Genomic DNA, 26810 nt, shown 5'->3' with positions numbered 1-26810 from the left:
TACGAGGGGCATTCATAGGTTAGATAAGAAGAAACTTTTTCTCTTAGCGGAAGGGTCAATAACCAGGGGGAACAGATTTAAGGTAAGGGGCAGGAGGTTTAGAGGGAAAATAATTTCACCCAGAGGGTGGTTGGAATCTGGAACACACTGCCTGAAGGGGTGGTCGAGGCAGGAACCTTCATAACATTTAAGAAGTATTTGGATGAGCACTTGAAATGCCATAGCATACATTGTTGGGGTTCTGGGGAGGAGAGTTTTGAATGGAGCAGTCCCACTTCATAAGGTTTTAATTCAATTTACGGATTTCCAGGCTGCCAGTAATTTTTAAGGCCTGTACGAGACTTTGCTCTGGTTTTTTTTGTTAATTGGGAGGTTACAGCCTCTCTTCCACTACTTAATGGCACTGCTCCTCAACTTCCAGCTCCACTTCAGTCCCACACTCCTGATCTTTGGTCACCAGGTCCAGTGGGGTGGTGAGCAAGTCTGAGGACCTCCTTGTTGGTCTGCTCCTGGGCCGGAGCAAAGCAGCCACCTCCGGGTCCAGTTGGACACAGCCCATGTGAATAGTTGCTATGGCTGTCTTTCTTTCTTCCACGGTCTTGTCCGTGCTGGGCGGTCCTGGAGAGGAAGCATCGTGTCCGCCAGTATGCTTGACTCATTCGCTGGTTTGCCGGGACTGGAGTGGATAGGAATACAATTATTATTTACATTTATAATTTCCCTTCTTATGGTTTAGTACTGCGCCACTTTTTTGTTTGCTGACTTCACAGTAACCCAGCGTGTCCTTACTGGTTTATTGAAAACGCGCACCTCAAACTAACTCACACCAAACCCTCATGATTTAACTTCTGGACCAACAAGTTTATCCAAGGCTGAGCTGTCTCACTTGGAATTACCCACACCCTTATTGTTGGGGGGTGGGAGTGTGAGGAGGATAACAGGTTGATTGATGTCCTCCAGGGCCTATCAGCGAATGCAAACTCAAACTAAATGAAAGCAATGAATGTGAAGGAGGGGCGGGATTGTCAGTGATGCTGCAAAGCTGAAGGAAGCGAGTGGGTTGATGTGGCGGAGAGAGGACTGGCGGCTCCGGCACTGACTGCTGCGAGCTGTAGTTCACCAGCCCTGAGCTGATCTCCAGAAGGAAGCAGAGGGCGGGCGGCACGAACTACAATACCCAGGGAGGCGCTGCGGCTTCCGCAGTTCCGGTTATCTGATGTCATTTTTGCCTTGTTGGAATTTGCACAAACATCAGCAACCGGAGAGCAGCGCGGATCGTATAGTGAGTGCAGCTAATGCCAAGGTAAGCCAGGGCAACCAATACCCAGGGTAAGCCAGGGCAACTAACTCCCAGGGTAAGCCAGGGCAACTAACTCCCAGTGTAAGACAGGTCAACTAACAGCCAGGGTAAGCCAGGGCAACTAACTCCCAGGGTAAGACAGGACAACCAATACCCAGGGTAAGACAGGACAACCAATGCCCAGGGTAAGACAGGTCAACTAACAGCCAGGGTAAAACAGGGCAGCCAACACCCAGGGGTATGAGAGTGCAGCCAATACCCGGGGAGAGGGTGCAGCCGACACCAGGGTAAGACCGGGTGCAGCCAATACTCTGGGAGAGAGAGTGCAGCTAACACCAGGGTAAGACAGGGCAACTAATACCTGTGAATTGTGCTCCCTTTTGGGGTGGTGGAAACATGGCCACCGGGTGTCACTCACTTGGTTCTTGTTGGCATAAAAAGTCTAACTTGATATGTGTCACCTTTTTGGGGGGTGGGGGGGTTAAAAAAGTGTGATTAATTGGGTTTACAGCCTGTTTCCTGCTTATTGATTACTCTTCAGCATTTCTGGGTGTTTTAGGTTTAAAACCTGGTCTGTCTGCAGGAAATTGTTCACTGTTGATTCCAAGGAGTATTCCTGCTCTAAATCTAATAGCAAGGAATGAAACGTTTCTTTTTCAGTTTCAAAGGAAGTTTCAATTTTTTCCTGTGTTAATCAAAGCAAGGTTCTCATTTCCTTTAGAGTGTAATGTTCAAAAAGGAAAGAAATGGAGATGCTGGGGTGAATGCAGCTTTGAAATACTTGCAGGTGAACAATGCCCTACTTGATCAACCAACAACATCTAGTTTGTATGTTGCTTCACATCCTGGATAAGGTGCCTTTAGTGTGGAAATGTGAAAAGGAATGCCACATGATATCTGTATAGCTCTGACAAATATCTTTATACAGTCTTTGAATATATAATTAATTTTCAGTCATTGAGGTTTGTATAACAGTGGTATGTTCGGGACCCCATCTATGAAATACCATTGTCAAATACTGTGGTAATAAAATAATTGAATTCAGCTTACAAATATATGATGTTTGCTCATTCCTTGTATTTTAATTTTGTACGCCCTGTTTCCTGTTTGTGTAGTAGAGTCCTGTACGAGTCAGTGATGTAATCCTGCCTTGTGACTGAAAGGTAATTTCAGCATAGGAAATATCATCAAAAGTTTTTTAAAAACTACTGTTCTGTTTAGTTACATTAGAATCTTTCAATAAAGGTGAGAGTTTTTGTAAACTATTACTGCACGATAGATTTGTGTGCCACAATTTAAGTGCAGCATTTTATCAAAAAGAATCTTCAGAATATTTTTTCCAGTGTAGATGTTGGGTGTAACTTTATAAGCTGCAATTGCTCACCTCTTATGTTTTCATGGTGCTGTACTTTTTTTGAAAAAAAGGCACTTGTTCTTTGTTCAGAAATGTTTGGGCTAATTCCTACTGACTCAAGGAAAATGTTAGTGTCAACAGGCCTTTTGGCAGAGGGGGGCTTTGGAGCTTTTGCACAGTAGACTTCCACATGCATAGAATCATAGAAAGTTACAGCACAGAAGGAGGCCATTCGGCCCGTCGTGTCCATGCCAGCTCTCTAAGAGCAACTCAGCTAGTCCCGCTCCCCTGCCTTTTCCCCATAGTGCTGCGATTTTTTTTCTCTTCAGATAGTTATCCAGTTTCCTCTTGAAAGCAACGATTAAATCTGCCACCACCACACACTCAAGCAATGTATCCCTGATCCAAACCAATTGCTGCAAATGAGTCATTGGGTAACATTCATTTTTTAAAAATTCAATCATGGGATGTGGGCGTTGCTGGCTAGGCCAGTATTTATTGCCCTTGAGAAGGTGATGGTGAGTTGCCGCCTTGAACCGCTGCAGTCCATGTGAGATAAGTACACCCACAGTGCTGTTGGGAAGGGAGTTCCAGGATTTTGACCCAGCAATGTGAAGGAACTGTGATATAGTTCCAAGTCAGGATGGTGTGTGACTTGGAGGGGAACTTGCAGATGGTGGTGTTCCCATGCATTTGCTGCCCTTGTTCTTCTAGCTGGTAGAGGTTGCGGGTTTGGAAGGTGCTGTCTAAGGAGCCTTGGTGCGTTGCTGCAGTGCATCTTGTAGGTGGTACACACTGCTGCCACTGTGCGTCGGTGGTGGATGGAGTGAATGTTTGTGGATGGGGTGCCAATCAAGCGGGCTGCTTTGTCCTGGATGGTGTCAAGCTTCTTGAGTGTTGTTGGAGCTGCACCCATCCAGGTAAGTGGAGAGTATTCCATCACACTCCTGACTTGTGCCATGTAGATGTTGGACAGGCTTTGGGGAGTCAGGAGGTGAGTTACTCGCCGCAGGATTCCTAGCCTCTGACCTGCTCTTGTAGCCATGGTATTTATATGGCTACTCCAGTTCATTTTCTGGTCAATATAAACCCCAAGGGTGTTGATAGTGGGGGATTCAGCGATGGTAATGCCATTGAATGTCAAGGGGAGATGGTTAGATTCTCTCTTGTTGGAGATGATCATTGCCTGGCACTTACGTGGCAAGTAACATTCATGCCACATATCAGCCCAAGTCTGGATATTGTCCAGGTCTTGCTGCATTTCTACACGGACTGTTTCATTTTCTGAGGAGTCGCGAATGATGCTGAACATGTGCAATCATCAGCGAACATCCCCACTTCTGACCTTGTGATTTGAAGGAAGGTCATTGAAGCAGTTGAAGATGGTTGAGCCCAGGACACTACCCTGAGGAACTCCTGCAGTGATGTCCTGGAGCTCAGTTGATTGACCTCCAAGAACCACAATCATCATCCTTTGCGCCAGGTATGACTCCAACCAGTGGAGAGTTTTCCCCCGATTCCCATTGACTTCAGTTTTGCTACGGCTCCTTGATGCCATACTTGGTTAAATGCTGCCTTGATGTCAAGAGCAGTCACTCTCACCTCACCTCTTGAGTTCAGCTCTTTTGTCCATGTTTGAACCAAGGCTGTAATGAGGTCAGCAGCTGAGTGGCCCTGGCGGAACACAAACTCAACGTCACTGAATAGGTTATTGCTAAGCAAGTGCCGCTTGATGGCACTGTTGATGACACCTTCCATCACTTTACTGATGATTGAGAGTAGACTGATGGGGCGGTAATTGGCCAGGTTGGACTTGTTCTGCTTTTTGTGTACAGGATATACCTGGGCAATTTTCCACATTGCCGGATAGATGCCAGTGTTGTAGCTTTACTGGAACAGCTTGGCTAGGGGCATGGCAAGTTCTGCAGCACAGGTCTGCAGTACTATTGCAGGAATATTGTCAGGGCCCAACGCCTTTGCAATATCCAGTGCCTTCATTCACTTCTTGATTATCATGCGGAGTGAATCAAATTGGCTGAAGTCTGGGACTTCAGGAGGAGGCTGAGATGGATCATCCACTCTGCACTTCTGGCTGAAGATGGATGCAAGTGCTTCAGCCTTATCTATAGCTCTGATATGCTGGGCTCCTCCATCATTGAGGATGGGGATATTTGTGGAGCCACCTCCTCCAGTTAGTTGTTTAATTGTCTACCACCACTCACTGCTGGATGTGGCAGCTTAGATCTGATCCGTTTTTTATGGGATCACTTAGCTCTGTCTATCGCATGCTGCTTCCGCATTTTGGCATGCAAGTAGTCCTGTGTTGTAGCTTCACACCACATTTTGAGGTCTTCCTGGTGCTGCTCCTGGCATGCCCTCCTGCACTCTTCATTGAACCAGGATTGGTCTCCTGGCTTGATGGTAATGGTAGAGTGGGGGATATGCTGGGCCATGAGGTTACAGATTGTGGTTGAGTACAATTCTGCTGCTGCTGGCTCACAGTGCCTCATGGATGCCAGATCTGTTTGAAATCTATCCCATTTAGCATGGTGGTAGTGCCACACAACATGATGGAGGGTATCATCAATGTGAAGGTGGGACTTAGTCTCCACAAGGACTGTGCAATGGTCACTCCTACCAATACTGTCATGGACAGATGTATCTGCGGCAGGCAGATTGGTGAGGACGAGGTCAAATATATTTTTCTCTTGTTGGTTCCCTCGCCACCTGCATATCCAGTCTAGCGGCTATGTCCTTTAGGACTTGGCCAGCTCGGTCAGTAGTGGTGCTACTGAGCCACTCTTGGTGATGGACATTGAAGTCCCCCACCCAGAGTACATTCTGTGCCCTTGCCACCCTCAGTGCTTCCTCCAAGTGGTGTTCAACATGGAGGAGTACTGACTCATCAGCTGAGGGGGCGTGGTAGGTGGTAATCAGCAGGCGGTTTCCTTGCCCATGTTTGATGCCATGAGACTTCATGGGGTCCGGAGTCGATGTTGAGGACTCCCAGGGCAATTCCCTCCCAACTGTATGCCACTGTGCCGCCACCTCTGCTGGATCTGTCCTGCCAGTGGGACAGGACATACCCGGGGATGGTGATGGCAGTGTCTGGGACATTGTCTGCAAGCTATGATTCTGTGAGTATGACCATATTGGGCTGTTGCTTGACTAGTCTGTGGGACAGCTCTCCCAACTTTGGCACAAGCCCCCAGATCTTAGTAAGGAGGATTTTGCAGGGTCAACAGGGCTGGTTTTGCTGTTGTTTTTTCCGGTGCCTAGGTCGATGCTGAGTGGTCTGTCCGGTTTCATTCTTTTTTTATTGACTTTGTAGTGGTTAGATACAACTGAGTGGCTTGCTAGGCCATTTCAGAGGGCATTTAAGAGTCAACCACATTGTTATGGGTCTGGAATCACATGTCGGCCAGACCAGGTAAGGACAGCAGCTTTCCTTCCCTAAAGGATGGGATCTCTGGCTGTACAATAACAGAAGCAAATTTGGCCACCTAGCTGCCTCATTTACTTCAGGTAATTAACAGTCCAGCTTCAGCCAACGAGACTGCTTCCTAATCCCTTTTCCTCTTCCATTCCCTCTTGCCCTCCTTTTGTCGTATTTCAGATACCTCCAGCCACAGGAATGGCATCCACTGCTATCTCCAACAGATATGTTTGGCATTGGAACAGCAGCAAAAGAATTACAGAGACTTGAGAATGGCAGCACCTGGAGCTTGAAGGAAGGAGATGGATGGTGACTCCCACAAGGAGGGGTCAAGTCTTCAGGCAGCTCATCCTCTGGCACATAAAAGTGCATCTCTTCAGCTTCAAGGAAGTAGTGATGCATTTGTCAAACTGCTTATTTATAAGAATCACCTCTTAGTTTAGATTACTCACTTCTGAAAGCGGAGCAGAATTTGGTTCATATGATTTGCATGTAATCAGATGCAAGAAAACAAACATTTTTTGTTTATCTGCCACCTTTTAATATGCAGCAATTTAACTATAAATAGGCTTTTGCTTCAAGAAGTGTAGGGGTTTCCTGTGAAAGTAAAACTGGGTTATGGCAAGTGCTATCTGAGCTGACTGATGTACACCAGCCCATGAAAATATCTGTATAATTGCACATATGTTCTGTATATTTCTCATGAGCCCTGTATTCTTAATTAGATGGCTGAACCTCTGTGATACTCATGGTCATAAGTCTTAAGATTCTGCTATAATAGAGCTGCTTCCCTGGCCTGCATTTAAGAATGGCTTGATTTCTTGTTGAAGTATATCTTTCTTCCCCCGTAGATGTCTCTTAGCGATGACCTTGATGATAATGAACTGCTACAGTTGCTGTTTCAGCAGCAGTCTGGATCACTTTCAGATGAGGAGTTTGGTGATGGGACCAATTTCATGAAAGAGTGGGGCCTGTGTGAGCATGATGTAAGTGTTTAATCCTTTCTTTTTCCTCCTAACCTCCCTTGAATTTGTTGAGTTATAGTTCCATACGTGCTGGTTGCCCTCTAGTAACTTGCCTAAATGCAAATTCTGTGTGCGTGTGTCCATTATTGTGCGGCTAGAGGGCCCTCTCCTGCACCACCAGCCCAGGGCTGCTGAGATTGTAGTACTCCAACTACTTTTGCAGCTGCATACAGCTAACTCAACATGCAAAGCTAACCTGGGACCTTCTAAACAGAACAGCTTTGTACCACACCAAGTGGCACATTTAGCCACAAAGTCTTCAGGAGAGAAATCACAATTAATTGTACACACTAAAACAAAGTACAGGCAATGTATATTTTTTTAAACAAGTTGCGGCCAACTGCTGAGGCTGCCAGCCACGCTGCTGCGGAAGGCTTGAGACCTGCCACAGCCATTCTGCATCCCCTATTTCCATGCTGGCTCCTTGAAATGAGGTGGGAATGCTGCTGGGAGCCCATCAACAATATTTACACTACCATTTTCCTGAAAAATCAGCTGGGGTCAGGGGCAGACCATTGGGATGGGTAGCACTCCCAACCTACCAAAGTCATGGTAGTATTTTGCAAAACTAGAATGTTCAAACCTTTAATGTCTAAATTGTAGGAATGTTTTATCACATGCCTCCTTTGTTCATATGTTGTGTCCTTTGTTGACTAGCACTGGAGCTAGAAGGTGCACCACTTGCTTTGAAAAGAACAACAGTAATGATCCAGTTATGGATCACGTGGGAAAACAATGTTTTCTTTTCCTCCTCACCTATTCCCAATGGTCTGTTAGTATTTATCCAAGGCATGTCACATGGTATTGTTGGTCCAAACTTCCATTCCCTGAAGTTGCCTGTTGTATTTGCAGATGCTGAATGACCACGATACTGAGGATTTCTTAAACTCCATCATCGGTTCTCTTGAGGATGAGGCCCCCATCACAATGTCCGGATCTCCGTTGGATAGTGACAGTGGAATATCAGAAGATAACAACAACTGCAACCACGAAGATAGTCCATCAGGCAGTGATCTTGCACTGTCTGATAGCCCGCCGTTTTCTGAAGTCATACATTCTGACCATAACTATTCACTTCATCAGGACCCACAGAATGATGTCAATGGTTTGTACAGTGTAAGAACTGAGAACCCTTCAACAGATACAGACATCTCAATTGATTTAGGTTAGTGCCTACATTTATTATTATAAATATTTAGCCGTACATTGCTTGTCTTTTTATTTTCTGATTATCCAGGGACATACATCAATGTGGTAAGTGGTTGGACCAATGCTGCTTAGAACCAAATCGTATGACAGCAGCTGGTACTGACTTTTTTTTGTTTCTTTTCTTCTGTCTCCTCTCTAATCCACCACCCCATCCCTCAGAGGTCCCTGTGACATTGGGAACTCTATATCTAACTGGGCCAGGTGTTCTAACATACTATACTGCCCTAGTATGTTATAGTTTCACAGTAGCTTTTATGTATGTGATTGAAATTGCCTGCTGATTGCATATTAATCCTCAAGGAATTCAGGAGCAACTTTGTTACTCAGACAGTGGTGAGAATGTGGAACTTCCTGTCACATTGAGCGGTTGAGGCGAATATCAGATGCATTAAGGAAAAACTAGATAAATACATGAGGGAAAAAGGAATAGAAGGATATGCTAGGGTAAAATGAAACCAGGTGGGAGGAGGGCCATGTGCAGCATAAACACCAGCATAGACCTGTTGGACTAAATGGGCTTTTCGTATGCTGTAGATTGTATATAATATATTAACAATGCAGGCCTTTACAAGGTGGACTGGCTATTGAACTTGTATATTAGCTTTAAGGAGTTCCTGTTGTTCACTAATCTGGAATGTAAAGACCTGCATAAGCTTTCCATTTTGCAATTCATCAGCACAATTCGCAAGAATACCAATGTAAGGGATGCAACAAATGTGTACTGTATGAGAAGAGAGTGCTGATTGGTTGGCAAGTGGAGTCTGGTAGAGGCGTTGCCATGGAGAATGCACCTTGTTGCGTCCCTTACATTGGTATTCTTGCAAATTGTCCTGATGAGTGTAAAATGAAAAGCTTTGACAAAATGTCTGTTTTCAGCAATACTCCAGTTCTGTACTACCAAACAACTATTACTATAGTATTACACAGAATTTATAGCATAGAAACAGCCCATTTAGTCCAACAGGTCTATGCGGGTGTTTATGGTGCACGTGGGCCTCCTCCCACCTTGCTTCATTTTACCCTAGCATCATATCCTTCTATTCCTTGCTCCCTCATGTATTTATCTAGCTTCTCCTTAATGCATCTGATATTCGCCTCAACCACTCGATGTGACCGGACATTATATATTCTCACCACTGTCTGAATAAAGATGTTTCTGCTGAATTCCTTATTGGATTTCTTAGTGACTATCTTATATTTATGGCCCTACTTTTGGACTCTTCCTCAAGTGGAAAACATCTTTTCTGTGTCTACCCTCTTCATAATTTTAAAGACCTGTATCAGGACCCATCAGTCTTTTTCTTTTGTAGATAAAAGAGCCCCAGCTTGTTAAATCAATCCTAATAGTTGTACCCTCTCTGTTCTGGTATCATCTTTGTAAATCTTTTTTTGCACTGTCTGCAGTCTTTCTATCTCCTTTGATAATATAGAGACCAGAACTATGCACAGTATTGAAAACATGGTTCTATGTTTCACATAAAATCCTCTTTCATGGGCGGCACAGTGGTTAGCACCGCAGCCTCACGGCTCCAGCGACCCGGGTTCGGTTCTGAGTACTGCCTGTGCGGAGTTTGCAAGTTCTCCCTGTGACCGCTTGGGTTTCCACCGGGTGCTCCGGTTTCCTCCCACAGCCAAAGACTTGCAGGTTGATAGGTAAATTGGCCCTAGTGTAGGTAGGTGGTAGGAGAATTGAGGGAAGGTGGAGATATGGTAGGGGATATGGGGTTAATGTAGGATTCGTATAAATCGGTGGTTGATGGTCGGCACAGACTCAGTGGGCCGAAGGGCCTGTTTCAGTGCTGTATTTCTCTTTTTTAAAAAAAAAAATTCTCTGGTTTTTATTTTTATTCCTCTAGAAATGAACCTTGATGTTTTTTTTTACTGGCTTTGTTAACCTGTGTTGCTAGTTTTAATGATTTGTGAATCTGTAAACTTTGATCCCTCAATGCCTCTATCTCATTTAGAGTGTTGTTTTCCAAGGAGTAGGTTGCCGCCTTATTCCTTCTACCAAAATGCACTACCACACATTTATCTGACCAAGCTTGTCAATCTGTAAGCCACAATGGAACTCGAAATTACAAAGTGGGCTGAGGGTTCAGAATAGATTAGTAAAGATTCTATTATAGTTATGGTGAATAATCCAATAGGTTTTCTGTAATTTTAAAGATGTGCTCCCTGCACAATTGTTCACTCAGTTCCTTCCAGGGGAACATGTTTATTTTATTTCTACTCCCAAGACCCAAATTGGATCAGCAACAACCTCTTTCTAACTTCAAAACCTTTCCAAATTCTCATCTCAGTAAAGATTCTATTGTCTTTTAAATGTATAAACATTTTTATTAATGAGCTGCGCTTCATACCTCAGAATGCCCAACAAGGAACTTCACAAGCATAATCTAAATTTTGAAAGAGTAGGCTAAAATATTTCTTCAGTACGTAGAATTTTTGACTACTAATTTTGTTTCATTTTTTACACAAAACAGTTACCACTTGCTGTACATGGCATTCTGCTAAGATATGATGGTTCTGTCACTAGCTCCATCTTCTATGATCTGAATTAGGAGCAGAACTAGGCCATTCAGCCCATCGAGCCTGTTCCACCATTTAATAAGATCATGGCTGATCTGTTTGTGTTTCGGATTCCACACTCCCATCTACCCCCGATAACCTCCGATTCCCTTGCCTAACAATCTATCTACCGCTGCCTTAAAATTATTCAATGAACCTGCCTCCACTACCTTCAGAGGCAGAGTGTTCCAAAGTCACACAATCCTCTGAGAGAAAAAAAAATCTCATCTCTATCCTAAAAGTGTGAGCCCTAATTTTCAAACAGTGCCTTTTCAAACAGTTACTTTTAAAGGTGAATTGAAGAAAGGACTTTCAGGCAAAACATTTGTAGGAATATGGGAATGTGCAGGGGAATGGGACTAATTGGCGGGGTGAGGCCATGGACGGATTCAAACACAAGAATGGGAATATTAAAATTAAGGTGCTTCGAGACCAAGAGCCAATATAGATCCGTGAACACAGGGGTGATGGGTGATCGGGATTTGGTGTGCGTTAGGATACAGGCAGCAGAGTTCTGGATGGGCTGTGGTTTGTGAAGGTTTATAACTGGGAGGGTGACCAGGATAGAATTGGAATAGTCAAATGTGGATTTAACAAAGGCATGGATGAAGGTCTATGCAGCAGATGGGCTGAGGCAGAGATGGAGATGGGTAATATTACAGAGGTGGTAGTAGGCAGTGTTGGTGATGGAGCGAATATGGAGATGAACTCAGCTCAGGTTTAAGCAGAACACAGTGGTTGTAAACAGTCTAGTTCAGCCTCAGACATTGGCTAGGAAGGAGCAAGTGGTTCATGGATAGGGGATGGAATTGCTTACGGAGACCGATGACACTAGCTCCACTCTTCCCAAAATTAAAATTGCAAGAACATCATTTCAGTGAAACAGGTTTTACAGATCTCATAGCGGGAAATAGAGACTTTCCAGGGAGAGCAACAGCAGCACAGAGGAGAGAGTAAGTTACAAGAATTCTAATACATGTAGCAATGGTTTATAGAGCTAATATCTGGAGATAGAGATTTGCCAAGAATAACAAAAGTAGCAAAGAGGGCAGAGTAAATGGCAAGAACAGTAATGCAGTTAAACATGGTTTATGGAATTAATAGCGAGATAGAGAGACTTACCAGGGACACCAATAATAGCCAAGATGGGATAGTAAATGTGTTGAATAATCGTCAGTGCATAATAGATCCGAAGATCTAATGGTAGCCAATCATAATTTGCAGAAAGAAAGTCAAACTCCCGGATGGAACTTCTGTCCATTGTCCTAACATTCCAATCTATTGTTCTCAGATTCTGACCCATTATTGTAATATTCCAATCTATTGTCCTCCGATTCTGATCTATCCTTTTTCTCGCTGGAGCTGCTGATCCTTGATGGCGTTGGGGGTGATGCTGCCGTTGACACTATGGAATAACACATTGAAAGGAGTCCTGTATTAATAGAAGATGGAAACCCTCCAGTGACACAATTAGGGTCCAAAGAGACTGACATTAATTACAGTTACTGAACAAACAGGTTCTGTTAACCCCTTTATTTTTATAACTTCCAGTATTACAAATTTTAATCAGACCTTTAAAATTAAGGTGTAAAATAGAAGTGCTGTATTTTGAAAGTTTCAAAATAAGTCCCATCAAGACGGTTAAGGGATAAAATTTAAAATGTATGGCTATTGGTTTGCTGTTTTCAGCATTTTCTTATTCATTCATGGGATGTGGGTGTCGCTGGCCAAGACAGCATTTATTGCCCATCCCTAATTGCCCTTGAGAAGGTGGTGGTGAGCTGCCATGTGCCAAAGGGTAATCTGTCACATTGGCGATTTTATGTTCAGTCTGATAGAGGAGTGGCTAACCTCACTTTCTTACTGTGGGAGATGGGCTCAAGTAATGGGAAGCCCTTGGGTTTCAATCTGCTAAAATCCTCCTGCTTGCTGTGCACCCACCGCCCCATGTAAAATGATCTTTGCTTTTTCCTGAAGTTTTAAATGTGCCTAAATTATCCTTGCATTTACCAGGTTACTCAATTAGTATGTAACAATTATATTTTAAAATCTTAAATTCCACTGACAAGCAGGCCCCCACCTGCCAAGAATGAGGCATATTAATGTTGTCATATGAACATTGATTTTAAACTGTTACTTGAGTGAAGCAAGGACTTGTTTAAAAAAATCACCAGACACTTGGCTGGAAAAACATTTTTGCATATTAACAGACTGCTTGGAAGGACAAAGGGGCTATTCCCTGCTCCAGTTTAACCCACAATGGACTTTGGGCACTAGTTATTGTGTGTAAGAAGAGGCATTCCAAGGTCGGTTAAGACAAGCAAATCCAGAAACAGATGTGGTCAGACCAGCTCGTCACATGACTAACCTGCTTGACAACCTGGGTTTTTCTGAATTGTACAAAGAGTTTGAACAGGGAAAGACTGTTTGCTCCTGGAGTGAGAAGACCTCTCCTATCTGTTCCCATCTCTTTCTCACAAGCTTCTGGACTCGCTGAGGACACATGAACTTCAAGAGAAAAGTCTCCTACATCGAACAAGGTTTTTAAGAAGAATACTGGGCCGCAATGAAAAGCAAGACCTACCTACAATCAAGGACTTTACAGTGAGTTCAAAGAACAGTAACCAAAAGCATCTTCAGATATTGCTTCAAACTTTTCCACTTTATTTCTTCTCTTTTCTGTCTCCATCTGCATGTGCCTATCATGTATGCATGCTAGAATGGGCACAACGTGTATCCGTAGGTGTTAACTGAATTAGAGTTTAAGTTTAATAAAGTTCAACCTTTTTTCTTAAACCTAAGAAAACCTGTTTGGCTAGTTTCTTTGCCTTATAATTGGAAGTTAGTGAACAAGGATTCACAAGGGGGGAGCTAAAGAAAAACGGTGTGTTTAAAATAAGACTAAGTGAAGGCTGAGAGGAAACCCTAGATCCCTTTCTCACCTGGACGTAACACCACAGTTAAAATTTCGATCTTTTTCACCTTAGAAGACTGGGAACCTGATTTTCTGACTGAAAATCCACAAGTTTTTCATGCGGTAGAAAGCAATGGCCTTGTAACCCTCACCATTGAAGATCTGCATCAACACTGTAAAACAAATCAAGTAAGTGTACATCATCTATATCAATTCTCACAAATACAAATTTTGAATTCAGATTTAAGTAGAGAGTTTTTTTTGGTGGGAGTAGAGGAGTATTGTTGGTCCTTATGGAAATGAAGTGCATGTTTTTCTTTCCCCACCTCCATTATTGCTAATCTGACATCATGCAACGTACAATCCAACTCGTCAATGAAGTGGCCAAGTCCCTTTGAAAAAGGTGAAGGCCTCATTATGTGACCATAGAGTTTGGCAGTCCTGGCATTTTAATTTGCTCCACCCTTTGGAGAAATAGTGCTTTAAGTGAGTCTTCATCACCATCAGTCCAGGTAAAATGCACACTATCCATCGTATTGGCCTTTTATCAGTACAGCACAGTGTATTGGGCCATCAGTATGTGAATGGGAAAGCAGAAGCATTCTTTGCCTGCCGTTGTGTACATGCACATTAATATATTGGCACTACAGAGAGATTGGAAACAAGTTATCTTCTGTCTAGGATGCAGGCAGTGCATGGGCTGGAAGACCTGGTGGCTATTTTGAGAGCAATGTTGACTGAGGCCTGGAAACAGGCCTCCTGGTCAACTCTGCAGACTTAGTGTGATTTGTGAGTGTGCATGGTGGGGGAGGAAAGTAAAAATGAATTCAGCCAAGAGTGACTTGTTGAAGGAATCAAGTAGCAGACATTCTCTTTGTAATAGCATGGTTCCGTTTCTTACTGAAATTTGGAGTTTCCTGAGTTGTGCAGAGTTAGTGTGGATCAGCTTGAGGGTCAGTAGGTTAAGTTGGTGAATATTTGCAACCCAACCCAAACTAGCTGCGAACGTGCCTAGCTCCAGTTTAACCAGTGGGTTTGGGTGTGTCTGAGTAACCTGCTCTGAAGAGCTATTTGAATGAAAAATGCTAATGAGATCCTGCCACTAAATTGGGATGATCGCATGTTCCCAGCATTTTTGGGTAATCTTGGCTACAACCACACACCCTCATATTGCCCCCAAACCCCCACCATGTGTCTACATGCTAGAAATGGTGGTGCTGTATTTGTGGGAAGCACACTTTCATTCATCAAAGAGGTTTGATTGAAGTATGTGTCAGATGTGATCTCTTAATACTTTTCCTTCTTGTTTTCCAGCATTACTTTGAAGAATTGGTTCTGACTGATGAAGAACAAAGACTTTTAGCCAAAGATGGTGTGGAAATACCCACAAACCTACCCCTCACAAAGGTCAGAGCAGCTTCATTGTGGTTTAGCTACTGGAGAGAGAGAAAACTCATAATTTTTGCATTAGTGTATTTGTATTATAAATTTTACTGTTCAATATCTTGATACATTTTCAGATTAAAATGTTACACACTTTAACTTTTTGGCATTAATAACAAAATACCTGATGATGTTGAGCACTCACTAATTCACCAACACACAGGGAACATAAGAGCAATAGGTCATTCAGCCCATCGAGCCGGCTCAGCCATTCAATACGATGATGGCTGATCATCCACTTCAATGCCTTTTTGCCACACTATCCCCATATTCTCTTATGTCATTGGTATTTAGAAATCTGTCAAACATACTCAATGACTGACCTTCCACAGCCCTCTGGGCTAGAGAATTCCAAAGATTCACAACCCTCTGAGTGAAGAAATTTCTCCACATCTCTGTCCTAAGTGGCTTCCCCCTTATTTTGAAATAGTGTCCCCTGGTTCTAGACTCCCCAACCAGGGGAAACATCTTAGCTGCATCTACCCTGTCCAGCCCTTTCAGTATTTTGTAGGTTTCAATGAGATCACCTCTCATTCTTCAAAGCTCTAGAGAATAGAAGCCCAGTTTCCCCAATCTCTGTTCGTAGGACTGTCCCGCCATCCCAGGAACAAGTCTGATGAACCTTCGTTGGACTCCCTCTATGGTAATAATATCCTTCCCAAGGTAAGGGGATCAAAACAGAACACAATACTCCAGGTGCAGTCTAACCAAGGTTCTATACAATTGAAGCAAGACTTCACTACTCCTGTACTCAAATCCTCTTGCCATAAAGGCAAACATGCCATTAGCCTTCCTAATTGCTTTCTGCACCTGCATGTTAGCTTTCAGTGACATTGACGAGGACAGCTTTACAATTTGATTCTACTTCTGCCTCTGTTAATTAACTATCAGAACAATTGTATGCTACAGTTCAGTTATGGAATTTGCTTTTAACTGAGGGTGAGTTATTAATCTTGGCTGGGTTTTGAATCCTCAAATTCCTAAGGGGATGTAAATTGCTCAGCAACAGGAAAGCAAAGCCAATCTACCGCACTGCTGCAATTCAGTTGAAAATTTCAAAACTGTGATTGGTAGATTTTTGTTAGATAAGGGTGTTTAGGGAGATGGAACCAAGATGGATAAATGGTATTAAGATGCTGATCAGCCGTGATCTAATTGAATGGAGAAATATGCTCGAGGGGCTGAATGGCCTTTCCTCCGTTCCTATGTTTTTTAAATTTGTTCTTGGGATGTGGGCATCGCTGGCTGGGCCAGCATTTATTGCCCATCCCTAATTGCCCTTGAGAAAGTGGTGGTGAGCTGTCGTCTTGAACCGTTGCACTCCATGTGGGGTAGGTCCCTGTTAGGAAGGGAGTTCCAGGATTTTGACCCAGCGACAGTGAAGGAACAGTGATTATAGTTCCCATGCATCTGCTGCCCTTGTCCTTCTAGATGGTAGAGGTCACGGGTTTGGAAGGTGCTGTCTAAAAAGCCTTGGTGCATTTCTGCAGTACATCTTGTAGATGGTACACACTGCTGCCACTGTGTGTCAGTGGTGGAGGGAGTGAATGTTTGTGGATGAGGTGTCAATCATGCTTCCTAGTGGTTGAACTGGAAGTTGCATTAACTGATTTTGCATCTTAAACTTTCAATGACTCCACTTAAAATTACCTCCTTACTTCATGAAAAGGGGTAAAAGTGAAACCAAAATGAATCCTTTTTCAATTTCAGAGAAAGATTTACATGCAGCCTGATGGAGCACTAACACACAGCAATGCAGCGATGGACAATGAAAGTATCAGTCAGTACCTTGGCGCCCTTCCCAGATACTTTTCCCAGCAGGGATTGAGAATAGGAGGAGGAAAGCATTGAATTCAGTTCCTCTAGTATGCTCCTAATAGCTCATTTGAGAGTGATATTGGCAGAGGCCTGGGAACATGTCTCGTGTCTATCCCTTGAGGTTGAATGTGGGACTTGAACATGCGTGCGCATATGCATGTGATGATGGGGCAGAGTAACAGTATCCATTCACCACTGAATGCTTTAACACATTCAACCTACTTTGTTTCAATTGAAATTATAAGGAAGTGCCTTTAGTTTGGTCGATGAGCCAGTGTCTTGAATTGTTTCATGGAAGGAGTAATTCTGAAATTGTCTAAAGTTATTTAAATTGGTGGATGAAATGAGCAATGTAGTCTAGCTGTAATTTAGGTGGCTTTTATTTCACAAGCTTTCATTAAATTCTTCTTGCAGTCAGAAGAGCGAGCACTGAAAAGAATCAGAAGAAAGATTAGAAACAAACAGTCTGCTCAGGAGAGTCGCAAAAAGAAAAAGAGTTACATTGATGGACTGGAGAGTCGGTACGATTGCATAAATGCTTCCCAAATATTGAGCTTGCTAGAAACTGATTTTTAAAAAATTAACACCTTGAAGAACGGTCTTAGTTTTCTATTTAGACCAAATGATATGTCTAAGTTGTTCAGAGAATTTCAAAATGTTTTGTATCCATGTGCAAATGCCTATTGCCAGTAAATGTATAAAGAATTAAAGCAGTGTATTAATTACACTCCAGCAGCTTATTGTCATGCAGGTGTTCATATTCTGTGCTATATAACTCCTGTACTACATTCGCTGTTTCATTATTAAGGGTTACAATTCATAATTTATTGCATAGTTTTAAAATTGGTGTTTGATATTTGCAGGAAATATACTTAAATTTGAACTTACTACTGTTCCTTAAACAGATTTCCTAGTTTCTGATTACAAACATGTATCATGACTACTGTTTTAGCTGTGGATACTCTAATGCAATTATTGTGTTTTATTATGTTGTAGAGTTGTAGCATGTACTGTCCAAAACCAGGAACTGCAGAGGAAGGTGCAGCATCTTGAAAACCAAAATATGTATGTACGGCCATGCAAATCAGATTAAGATATTGATATACTTTTGAATGCAGTGTTTATTTATTTATAGTATGGGAATCCTTGATGACCAGAGAACTTCAGCTTTATTAAAAAGAAAATTAGAACAAGACAGTAATAGACATTGAGGGAGTTCACATGACAAACCGGTAGAGTGAAGGGATATCCAACAGCTCCTTCGTAAGCTGCCTGAAATATCTCCAAAGAGCATATTTATTCTGGTTCCCGTTTTCATTTTGTTTCTCTCTGTGCATGATGGCTATCATGGTGGACATTAGCTAGAAATCTATGTGAGGCTGGTTGGCTGCACTAAAATTGCTAATTGCAGTTGTAATGTAATCCATGCCAGGTTGCAGAGTACTGATCAACAATTGATTGGGAAATAACATTTTAAGCTATATAATTTTCTGGCTTATAAACCCATTACAAAATAGTTTGTTTTGTATTATGTCTATTTTTGATTGATACATGGTTTGAATACTATGAAGATGATAAATATACACAAAGATAGGATGAACAAATAAAGCAAAAATGCAACATAAAACTTGGATAAAGGAACCTTTCTATTAGTCTTTTTATCTCTCCAGCTAGCTTATTGTGGTACTTTAATGGGGAAAAAGTAGAAATTGATTTTATTTCATATTATAGGTCTCTAATTGAACAGCTGAGGAAGCTGCAAGCATTGGTCAAGCAAACCACCACCAAAACTGCTAACATCAGTACTTGCATTATGGTAAGAATAAGATATCAAACCGTTAAATTGTACGTTGAGTGTGTCTGGGCTGGGATTAACAGTGCTATTTTGCTCCCTCAGTGCCTTAGTGCATAAATGCACTGCTAGGTAAGGATGCTTGATTGTATTAAAACTGCAATATCACACTGTTCAAAGGCATCAAAATCTCAAGGGCTTTTCACAATGAATTACACTTGAAATGCAGTCACTGTTATGCAGGTGAAACATGACATTCTGATTTGCATCGACAATGTCCTACAAGTTTCTTTCTTTCCTTTTGGGCCTCCTTATCTCGAGAGACAATGGATACGCGCCTGGAGGTGGTCAGTGGTTTGTGAAGCAGCGCCTGGAGTGGCTATAAAGGCCAATTCTGGAGTGACAGGCTCTTCCACAGGTGCTGCAGAGAAATTTGTTTGTTGGGGCTGTTGCACAGTTGGCTCTCCCCTTGCGCCTCTGTCTTTTTTCCTGCCAACTACTAAGTCTCTTCGACTCGTACCCTACAAGTAGCAGTGTAATTAATAGGCGCTTAATTGTTTTGGTGGTTGATGGAAGAAAGTTGGGCTCGGCACTAACTCCCTGCTCTTTAACTGCGCCATCGAATCTTTAACATCTTTCTGAATCAAAAGAATGAGAAGGCCTAATCTTTTCAGGGTCTCAACCAAAGGACATAACCTCTCCTTTCAACTTATTGTATTTGGCCTGGTTCTCACTTGATGAGTTCACCTGACATGTAGCCTACACCCTCTTTTTTTTTTTTGTTTCATCATCTTTATTTCCCTCGCCAACCAGTTGAGTTTTTTCCAGGGACGGATCTAGAAGGAAGTAGGGTTGGGGCATGAGTGGAGAGTGATACAAGGAAGTAATCAGAGATGGCCTAATTTGTGACTGATATGATGGGACTAACAAGACTACATGAGATGGCAAAGTTAATCTTGGTAGGGAAATTACAGTTGTTTTCTGGACTAGGATGGGGATAAGACAGCTCAGTTTTCCATTCCCAATCACATTCCTGTGTTCAGAGATCCAATAAAGATAGGATCCGGAATTGCTGTGATGCTGAATGTAATCTATGGATACTTTTCCACATGAACTATGGCACTAGGATGAAGTACCAGACAACAGCTGAAATTGTGGAACTGCACTTGAGCATGATTCAGTGCTCAAAAGAGAGGAAAAAATTCTGTTAGAAGTGCTTTTAATTAAACATTTTCTTGACGACCATTTTTTTAAACCTTCCCAGTTGTTGTCAATACTGGGCTATACTGAAGGATATATTCAATTGACTTTTAAATGTGTTTTTTTTTTTATTCCATTCATCTGTGTATCGCTCCGTGTTATCCTCCATCCATTGATTGAACAGGACTCTGGGATTTGTGGGTTTCTCATGGTTGGATTTCTAATGCTGCTGTTAGCCATGTACAGTAGGCAGCTATCACTGTCTCTTGGCTCATTTTCTCCATATTGTATTATCTCATTTATTAATAACCAGTGAAGTTAATTACCTCCTTTTTTTTCCTTCTAGGTGTTCCTATTGTCTTTTACACTTATCATTTTCCCAAGTATTAACCCTTTTGGTGCAAAGCTGGGGCCCCAAGATGAGTCATATAGTGGTGAGAATGTTTTTTTAATTACGTATAAGAGGCACCAGTCCATGCTGCTGAAATGTTGTAGATCTAAAAACCTGGGCAAAATCAATAAACTGTCTTTGAATTCTTGCCCTGTTCAGTTAATGGTCATTTATTTAATGCTTTCCTGTTTTTAGATATTTCCAAGTACACCTTTTCTGATTTTCAAGGTACAGAGTGGGGGGAAATGTTGAACTTCATCTAAAATGCAAGTTGCTATGTGTACTGTGCTGCTTTGCCTAAGAGCCAGTAACTTGCAGCTGAATACCTTGCAGTATTATAATACATGTCATGTGATTTATGCCTTTTGAGTTGGGCATCAGAATCCAAGAACTCCTTCAAAGCAATATCTTCCAATCTATATAGCCCTATTAATGGAGGAAAAACATCCTTCAGAGACTTGAGAAAAGATGAATTCTGAGTCAAAGAATGGCTTATTAGGTGGGATGACCAAAATAGATGGATTTTAAGGAAGGGCTTCAAGGAGGAGAGGGGTGTATGGACGGAGTTCTAGAGAATGCTGCCTCAGTGGCTAAGGCATGAAGGGTAAAAGGAGGGTGGAGGTTGAAGGGGTTTCACAAGAGGCTGCAACGAAGGAGTGGAGAGTATAGGGATGTAGCACCGGGACAGGTTATAAAGTATGGAATAGATGATGTCATTTTGGAATTCAAATGCAGGCATTGTCAGAGATTAAAATTTTGAGGCATTCACTTGCTACAATCCCTTCGCCTCAGAACTGCACTAATTCTACCACAACCCAAAAGGTGTTTTTCTCCACCCCCCCCCCCCCCCCACCCCCAAAATGCATACAGAAAAATATCGACATTTGTGTGTCGCAAATAATTGACTTAATTTGAAAAATGTGCGTTTGAAAGGCTTTAATTCAGTGGAGATACTCTATTGATAAACTGCTTGAGTTTCATTTTCATTGTTTGATAGCACAGCTGCTTATTTTGAATTGCAGCTTTGTAAACTCACCTGTACTAGCTGGTTTTTAAAAGTCTGTGACTGGTGTAATGATTTTATTTGTACTTTCATGATGTAGAAAACTGTAAATTTAGTGCACAAGTATTTTTGCGCAAACATAGGTTAAAAAGTAATGAGCTTTGGAACAAAGTTAGAAGAGAGGATATTTTAAATGTTTTAGTGAATTGCTCAGGAAAGATATTTTGGAATTACAGTAACTAAATCTATAGAACCATCAGTACGTGCTTAGCTGCAGTTCTTTTTTTTTTAAAAAGGCACACTATTGACTTTGTGTTGATAAGGGATTGGAGTACAAATATAAGGCATTGATGTGTGCAGCTCTGGGCACCTAGTCTTGGAAAGGATTTATTGCCAAGCAATGGGGTATTTAGAATTCAAAAGTTAAATCAAAAGATGAAAGACTAAACAGATTGGACTTGTTTTACTTGGAAAATTAGATATACTCCAATTGAAGTTTTCAAAATTATGAAGGGAATTGACACAGTTGATGCAGGAAAATTGCTCATTGTGGTGAAGGGTTCATATACTAGGGGACATAAGTTTTAACAATTAAGGAAACACAAAATACTGCTGATGCTGGAAATCTGAAATAAAAACCAAAAATGCTGGAAATACTCAGCAGGTCAGGCATCTGTGGAGAGAGAAAGAGTTAACAGGCTGGATTTCATTCCAGCTTTAGAACCCAATATCCAAATAATTTCCAGGTTCGAACTCCACGCCCACTTTCTTCAAATGTAAATGATCTAATTGTGAGCCACCCTTGCCCCTCAGCCCAATCAGTGGGCACCGGGACCGACATTGCGGTGGGAAGCGGCTCCAGACTGCAATGTTGAAAGGCAGACAACAGCCATGTCAGGGCTCGCCGTTGCCTTGCAAGCTAGAGCGTTACGATGCAAAAAAAGTGGTCGGACAGTGAACAGGAAGGCAGGTGAAGCACTATGTTTCAGTTACTTTTTTTTGATTTTCTTTGAATAATTATCGACATCAAATAATGTCCAACCCCATTGCTCCCAACAGCTAATCACTTACATGCACCGGACTGTTCGGTCCTCCCACTCTCCTCTTTGGAAATTCCCTTCTGGCCCTCAAGGAGCTTAACAGGCAGTTAATTGGAGGCAAGCGGGTTCCTGGCTCTTTTTTTTTTTATCCCCCCACCACAAACCACCCTCTCTTTGAAAATTGCAGTGTCAGGATCCGGAGACACCTTCCGGGAATGCAGTCTTCAATTCACGCCCACGCCCTTGCTTGGCCCCAAAGTGCTTTAAAATTCCAGCCCAATGTTTTGGGTCTATGACATTTCTGACGGAAGGTCATAGACCTGAAACATTAACTCTGTTTATCCCTCCATAGAAACATAGATACATAGAAAATAGGAGCAAGCCATTCGGCCCTTCGAGTCTGCTCTGCCATTCAATATGATCATGGCTGATCATCCAGCTCAGTAACCTGTTCCCGCTTTCACCCCATACCCTTTGATCCCTTTAAACCCAAGAGCTATATCTAACTCCTCCTTGAAATCATACAATGTTTTGGCCTCAACTGCTTTCCGTGGTAGTGAATTCCACAGGCTCACCACTCTGGGTGAAGAAATTTCTCTTCATCTCAGTCTTGAAAGGTTTACCCTGTATCCTGAGACTATGACCCATGGTTCTGGACTCCCCCACCATCGGGAACATCCTTCCTGCATCTACCCTGTCAAGTCCTGTTAGAATTTTATAGATTTCTATGAGATTTCCCCCCCCCTCACTCTTCTGAACTCCAGCAAATATAATCCTAACCGATTCAATCTCTCCTCATACATCAGTCCCACCATCCCAGGAATCAGTCTGGTAAACCTTCGCTGCACTCCCTCGAGAGCAAGAACATCCTTCCTCAGATAAGGAGACCAAAACTGCACACAATATTCCAGGTGTGGCCTCACCAAGGCCCTGTATAATTGCAGCAAGACATTCCTGCTCCTGTACTCGAATCCTCTCGCTATGAAGGCCAACATACCATTTGCCTTTTTTACCACCTGTTGGACCTGCATGCTTACCTTCAGCGACTGGTGTATGAGAACATCCAGGTCTCGCTGCATATTCCCCTCTCTGTTTATAGCAGTTCAGATAATCTGCCTTCCACATGTGCTGCCAGGCCTGATGAGTTTTCCATAATGTTCTGCTTTTATTAACAATTAGGGAGTTAGGATTAAGATTGGGAATTGCTGTTTAAGCAATGTAATTTACCAAAATGATTTCCAAATTATTGTCAACGGTCTTGCGCAAGCATGTCTGAGGAGATCTTTTCAGATCTGAAGCCTCATTTGCACTTTGTCAGTCAAAGTAGGTGAGACTTCTTCATTGAATTGGAAGGAATTATTGCCCTTTTCTGGATGCTGATCTAAGCCTGTCAATTGTTAAATAACTGCATATTGGCTGAACGCTAGACCTTCGTTATCATGAGAGTTTGTAAGTAGGCCTCAGAAGATGCACTACTATCCAAAATAAGTAAATTGCTTTAAGCTGGCTGTTGCTAATTGCAATAGTTCTGTGGGAGATGTACATTCTGTTTTGTGGATTATAACGCTAGTTCCTTTCCTCTTTTACAGTTCTTTCCCGGACTTTACTTGACAGCGAATCATCCCATGTGCGCATGGTGCCAAACACTCACAATCCGGATGCTGATCCAGAAATAATGGAAAAGAATCATGGTTTGGATCGAGAAATTCCCCAAGCATTATTGTCAGGAAGTCAGAACAGCACAACTGAAGCTTCAAACTTAGGAAAGGCAGAATCTGCATCAACACTAAACACCAATTCCTCTTCAGACATAGATAGACTAGTGAAAGTTACTGGCCAAGGTGATGCAAGCCTGGGAAGGGTGGCTTCAGGAAATGAAAAGGGGGGCTATGACATCTCATCTTCACCAGTGAACAAGCCAAACTGGACAGAGCACACCACAACAGTAATAATAAATGCACATCCACGGTCAGATGAAATGTAACTGGTGGGCAAGGCATTTCCTGACAGAGAATTATGAATTGTATGTCATTTGTTTTTGAAATTGAGGAGTAAAGTGAACGCATGTTTTACATATACACAGGTACTGATAAGGTTTGTTCTTTGAAATATTGTGTATTGTTAGTAAAAGGAACTTGGCATCGTGTGGCAGTGGGTTGGCATAAAGAAATTTGTTTTTTTTTTAAACTGTTATAAGTTGTATCGTCTCATTTTTGTGGAAAGGTGGCAGTTACCAAAAGCACATATTTTAAGCCAGTACAAATAATTCAATGCAGTAATATGAGATGCATTTATAAGTTTGGCCAATCTGTTTAGAAACACTTTATATCTTCCATCTTCTGCATATACTACTCCGTATTATTTCCCTCGTCAAGTTCTTCTTGAAAGTAACCATTCCACTGCCAGTGCTGTTGATTCATCTTGTTGGATATTCTATTACTGTATTTCTTCAGCATTAGATTGTGCAACTGAAACTGCATTTGTTTGAAGGGGTCAAATACCTTTCAGTGCATCTCTCAACCAACCCTCCTTGCCTTTGTTACATTTCCCTTCATAATAATTCCCAGTATAGCTCTTGTCTCACTGAGTTATTTGTGATGTATTTCTACAGCTATAAACACATGGTTTTGTGAAGCTCACTTTTCTTATTCTTATGGAGTATTCGAGGATTTTCTTCCTGCCATATTTTTATTTCCTGTTCATCTGTCTTGTGTAATGGCTGGAGCCTGAGAAGGCAGGTATGCTGTCTGCTCTTGATTGTTTGTTTTTTTAAACCAAGCCCTGTGTAATCATTGACAGAGTGCCAGAGATTAGCAAGGCACAACTGCTCTCTCCTTCCCATTTCACCTGTTGGGATGAGCAACAGCCTCAGCTTGGCATCTTATGGTTGATGTGACTCAAATTGGTCACTGAACTGGGCAGAACTCAAACCTAAATTCCTATCTCTCTGTAGCACTGTTTGCTTACCAGTGCCTCTTTGTTGTTTTAAACTTGCCATGTTGTAAAACAGTCCAGCATATAACTTGAGGGCTGTCAACGAGATTAGTTAATGATTGGGAAATGTGACAGTTTACAGGGATGTTTTAGCTGTCTACTAGAGACAGGAAAAGACCATTCAGCCCCTCTAGCCTGTTGCACCATTCAAATAGATCATCGCTGATCCATATCTTAACTGCATTTATCCACTTTGATTTCATATCCCTTAATACCCTAACAAAAATCTATCCGCTTCAATTTTGAAATTCCCAATTCACCTAGCCTCAACAGTTTTTGAGAAAAGTGCTCCAAGTTTCTGCTACCCATTGTGTGAAGAGTACTCCAAATCCCCTGACTATGACTTGGCAGTTGTGTTAATGGATTGATGGCTCACTAGTAATTTTAAGACATTTTGCAGTTGACATTTTGATGCAGTAGAGTTCATGCTGGCCTTCAAATCACAACTTATTTTGGTTGCCCTTTAGCTTTTCAGTTGCTTACTACTGAAGGCCATGCTTGGCCTTAACCTTTAAGATGCTGATTGACCAGATATGTTATTTCTTTGAACTGGCAATTTGATTTTGTACTTTTGTACTTTTGTACTTTAAGACTTGCATGCTCCCACTTGCAAGCCAAATCAATTCCTTTCTGAGACACACAACCTGGTGTCCCAACCTCCTCATCCCTCCCCTTCCTTTTTCTCTCTCATACCCCTTAAACAAGCTGTTCACCACCAATGATGCCCAGGGGCATCATTTTCCTATTTCTTTCTTGCATTATTTTTCCTTTCCATCCCTTAGCCCCTTAACAAGCCCAACTTCAACCTCTATGTCCTCTTGAACTACTGCCCCATCGCCCTGCTTGTTTCCCACTCTGAAGTGCTGTGGGATGTATTGTGACGTTAAAAGCACTATTTCAATGTAAGCTGCTGTAGTAGTGTATTTGGGAGAAGTATCAGGTGGATGTTTCTGGAGATCACTGGACAAACTAGCAATGGGATGCATTGAGAATTAGTAAGTATAAGAGCTTGATGACTGGCGATGCCCATGATTGTGTTTTGATCAACATCTGCCCCTAAATTAAAAGACACAAATTATTTCATTTGAGATTTATCTAATTTGGGGGAGGATGATTAGGTGTAGGTGTATGGGGAAATAAGCATCTTTTCAAAATTTGACTCCTTGCTTGCTGGCAGCTATTTAGCCTGTAAATATATTGTATCTGTAAATAACTTATACTTGATCTTTGTGAAAAGTACTGGATAGAAGTGCAGCATACAGTTAAACACATACAGTGAATTGCATAAGTTGAATATCTGAATAAAAGAACTGTTACTTACAA

The 26810-nt window shown here is 42.1% G+C and overlaps 1 protein-coding gene across 1 annotated transcript; it reads left to right on the top strand.

The window, feature by feature from the left end:
• The first annotated feature begins 1060 nt into the window (after positions 1-1060).
• On the top strand, positions 1061-26810 carry creb3l3l (cAMP responsive element binding protein 3-like 3 like). The gene is made up of 10 exons (XM_068032164.1): positions 1061-1303; positions 6942-7076; positions 7968-8280; positions 13880-13995; positions 15121-15213; positions 17482-17588; positions 18064-18132; positions 18799-18883; positions 20406-20493; positions 24083-26810. Exons 1-10 carry the CDS (start codon positions 1217-1219, stop codon positions 24475-24477), a joined length of 1488 nt encoding a protein of 495 aa, XP_067888265.1. The 5' UTR covers positions 1061-1216; the 3' UTR covers positions 24478-26810.

Source organism: Heterodontus francisci, chromosome 1 (genome assembly GCF_036365525.1).
Source record: "Heterodontus francisci isolate sHetFra1 chromosome 1, sHetFra1.hap1, whole genome shotgun sequence".
NCBI classification, from domain to species: Eukaryota; Metazoa; Chordata; class Chondrichthyes; order Heterodontiformes; family Heterodontidae; genus Heterodontus; species Heterodontus francisci.
The sequence above is the reverse complement of the archived record's forward strand: the minus strand, read 5'-3'. Positions and strand labels throughout refer to the sequence as shown.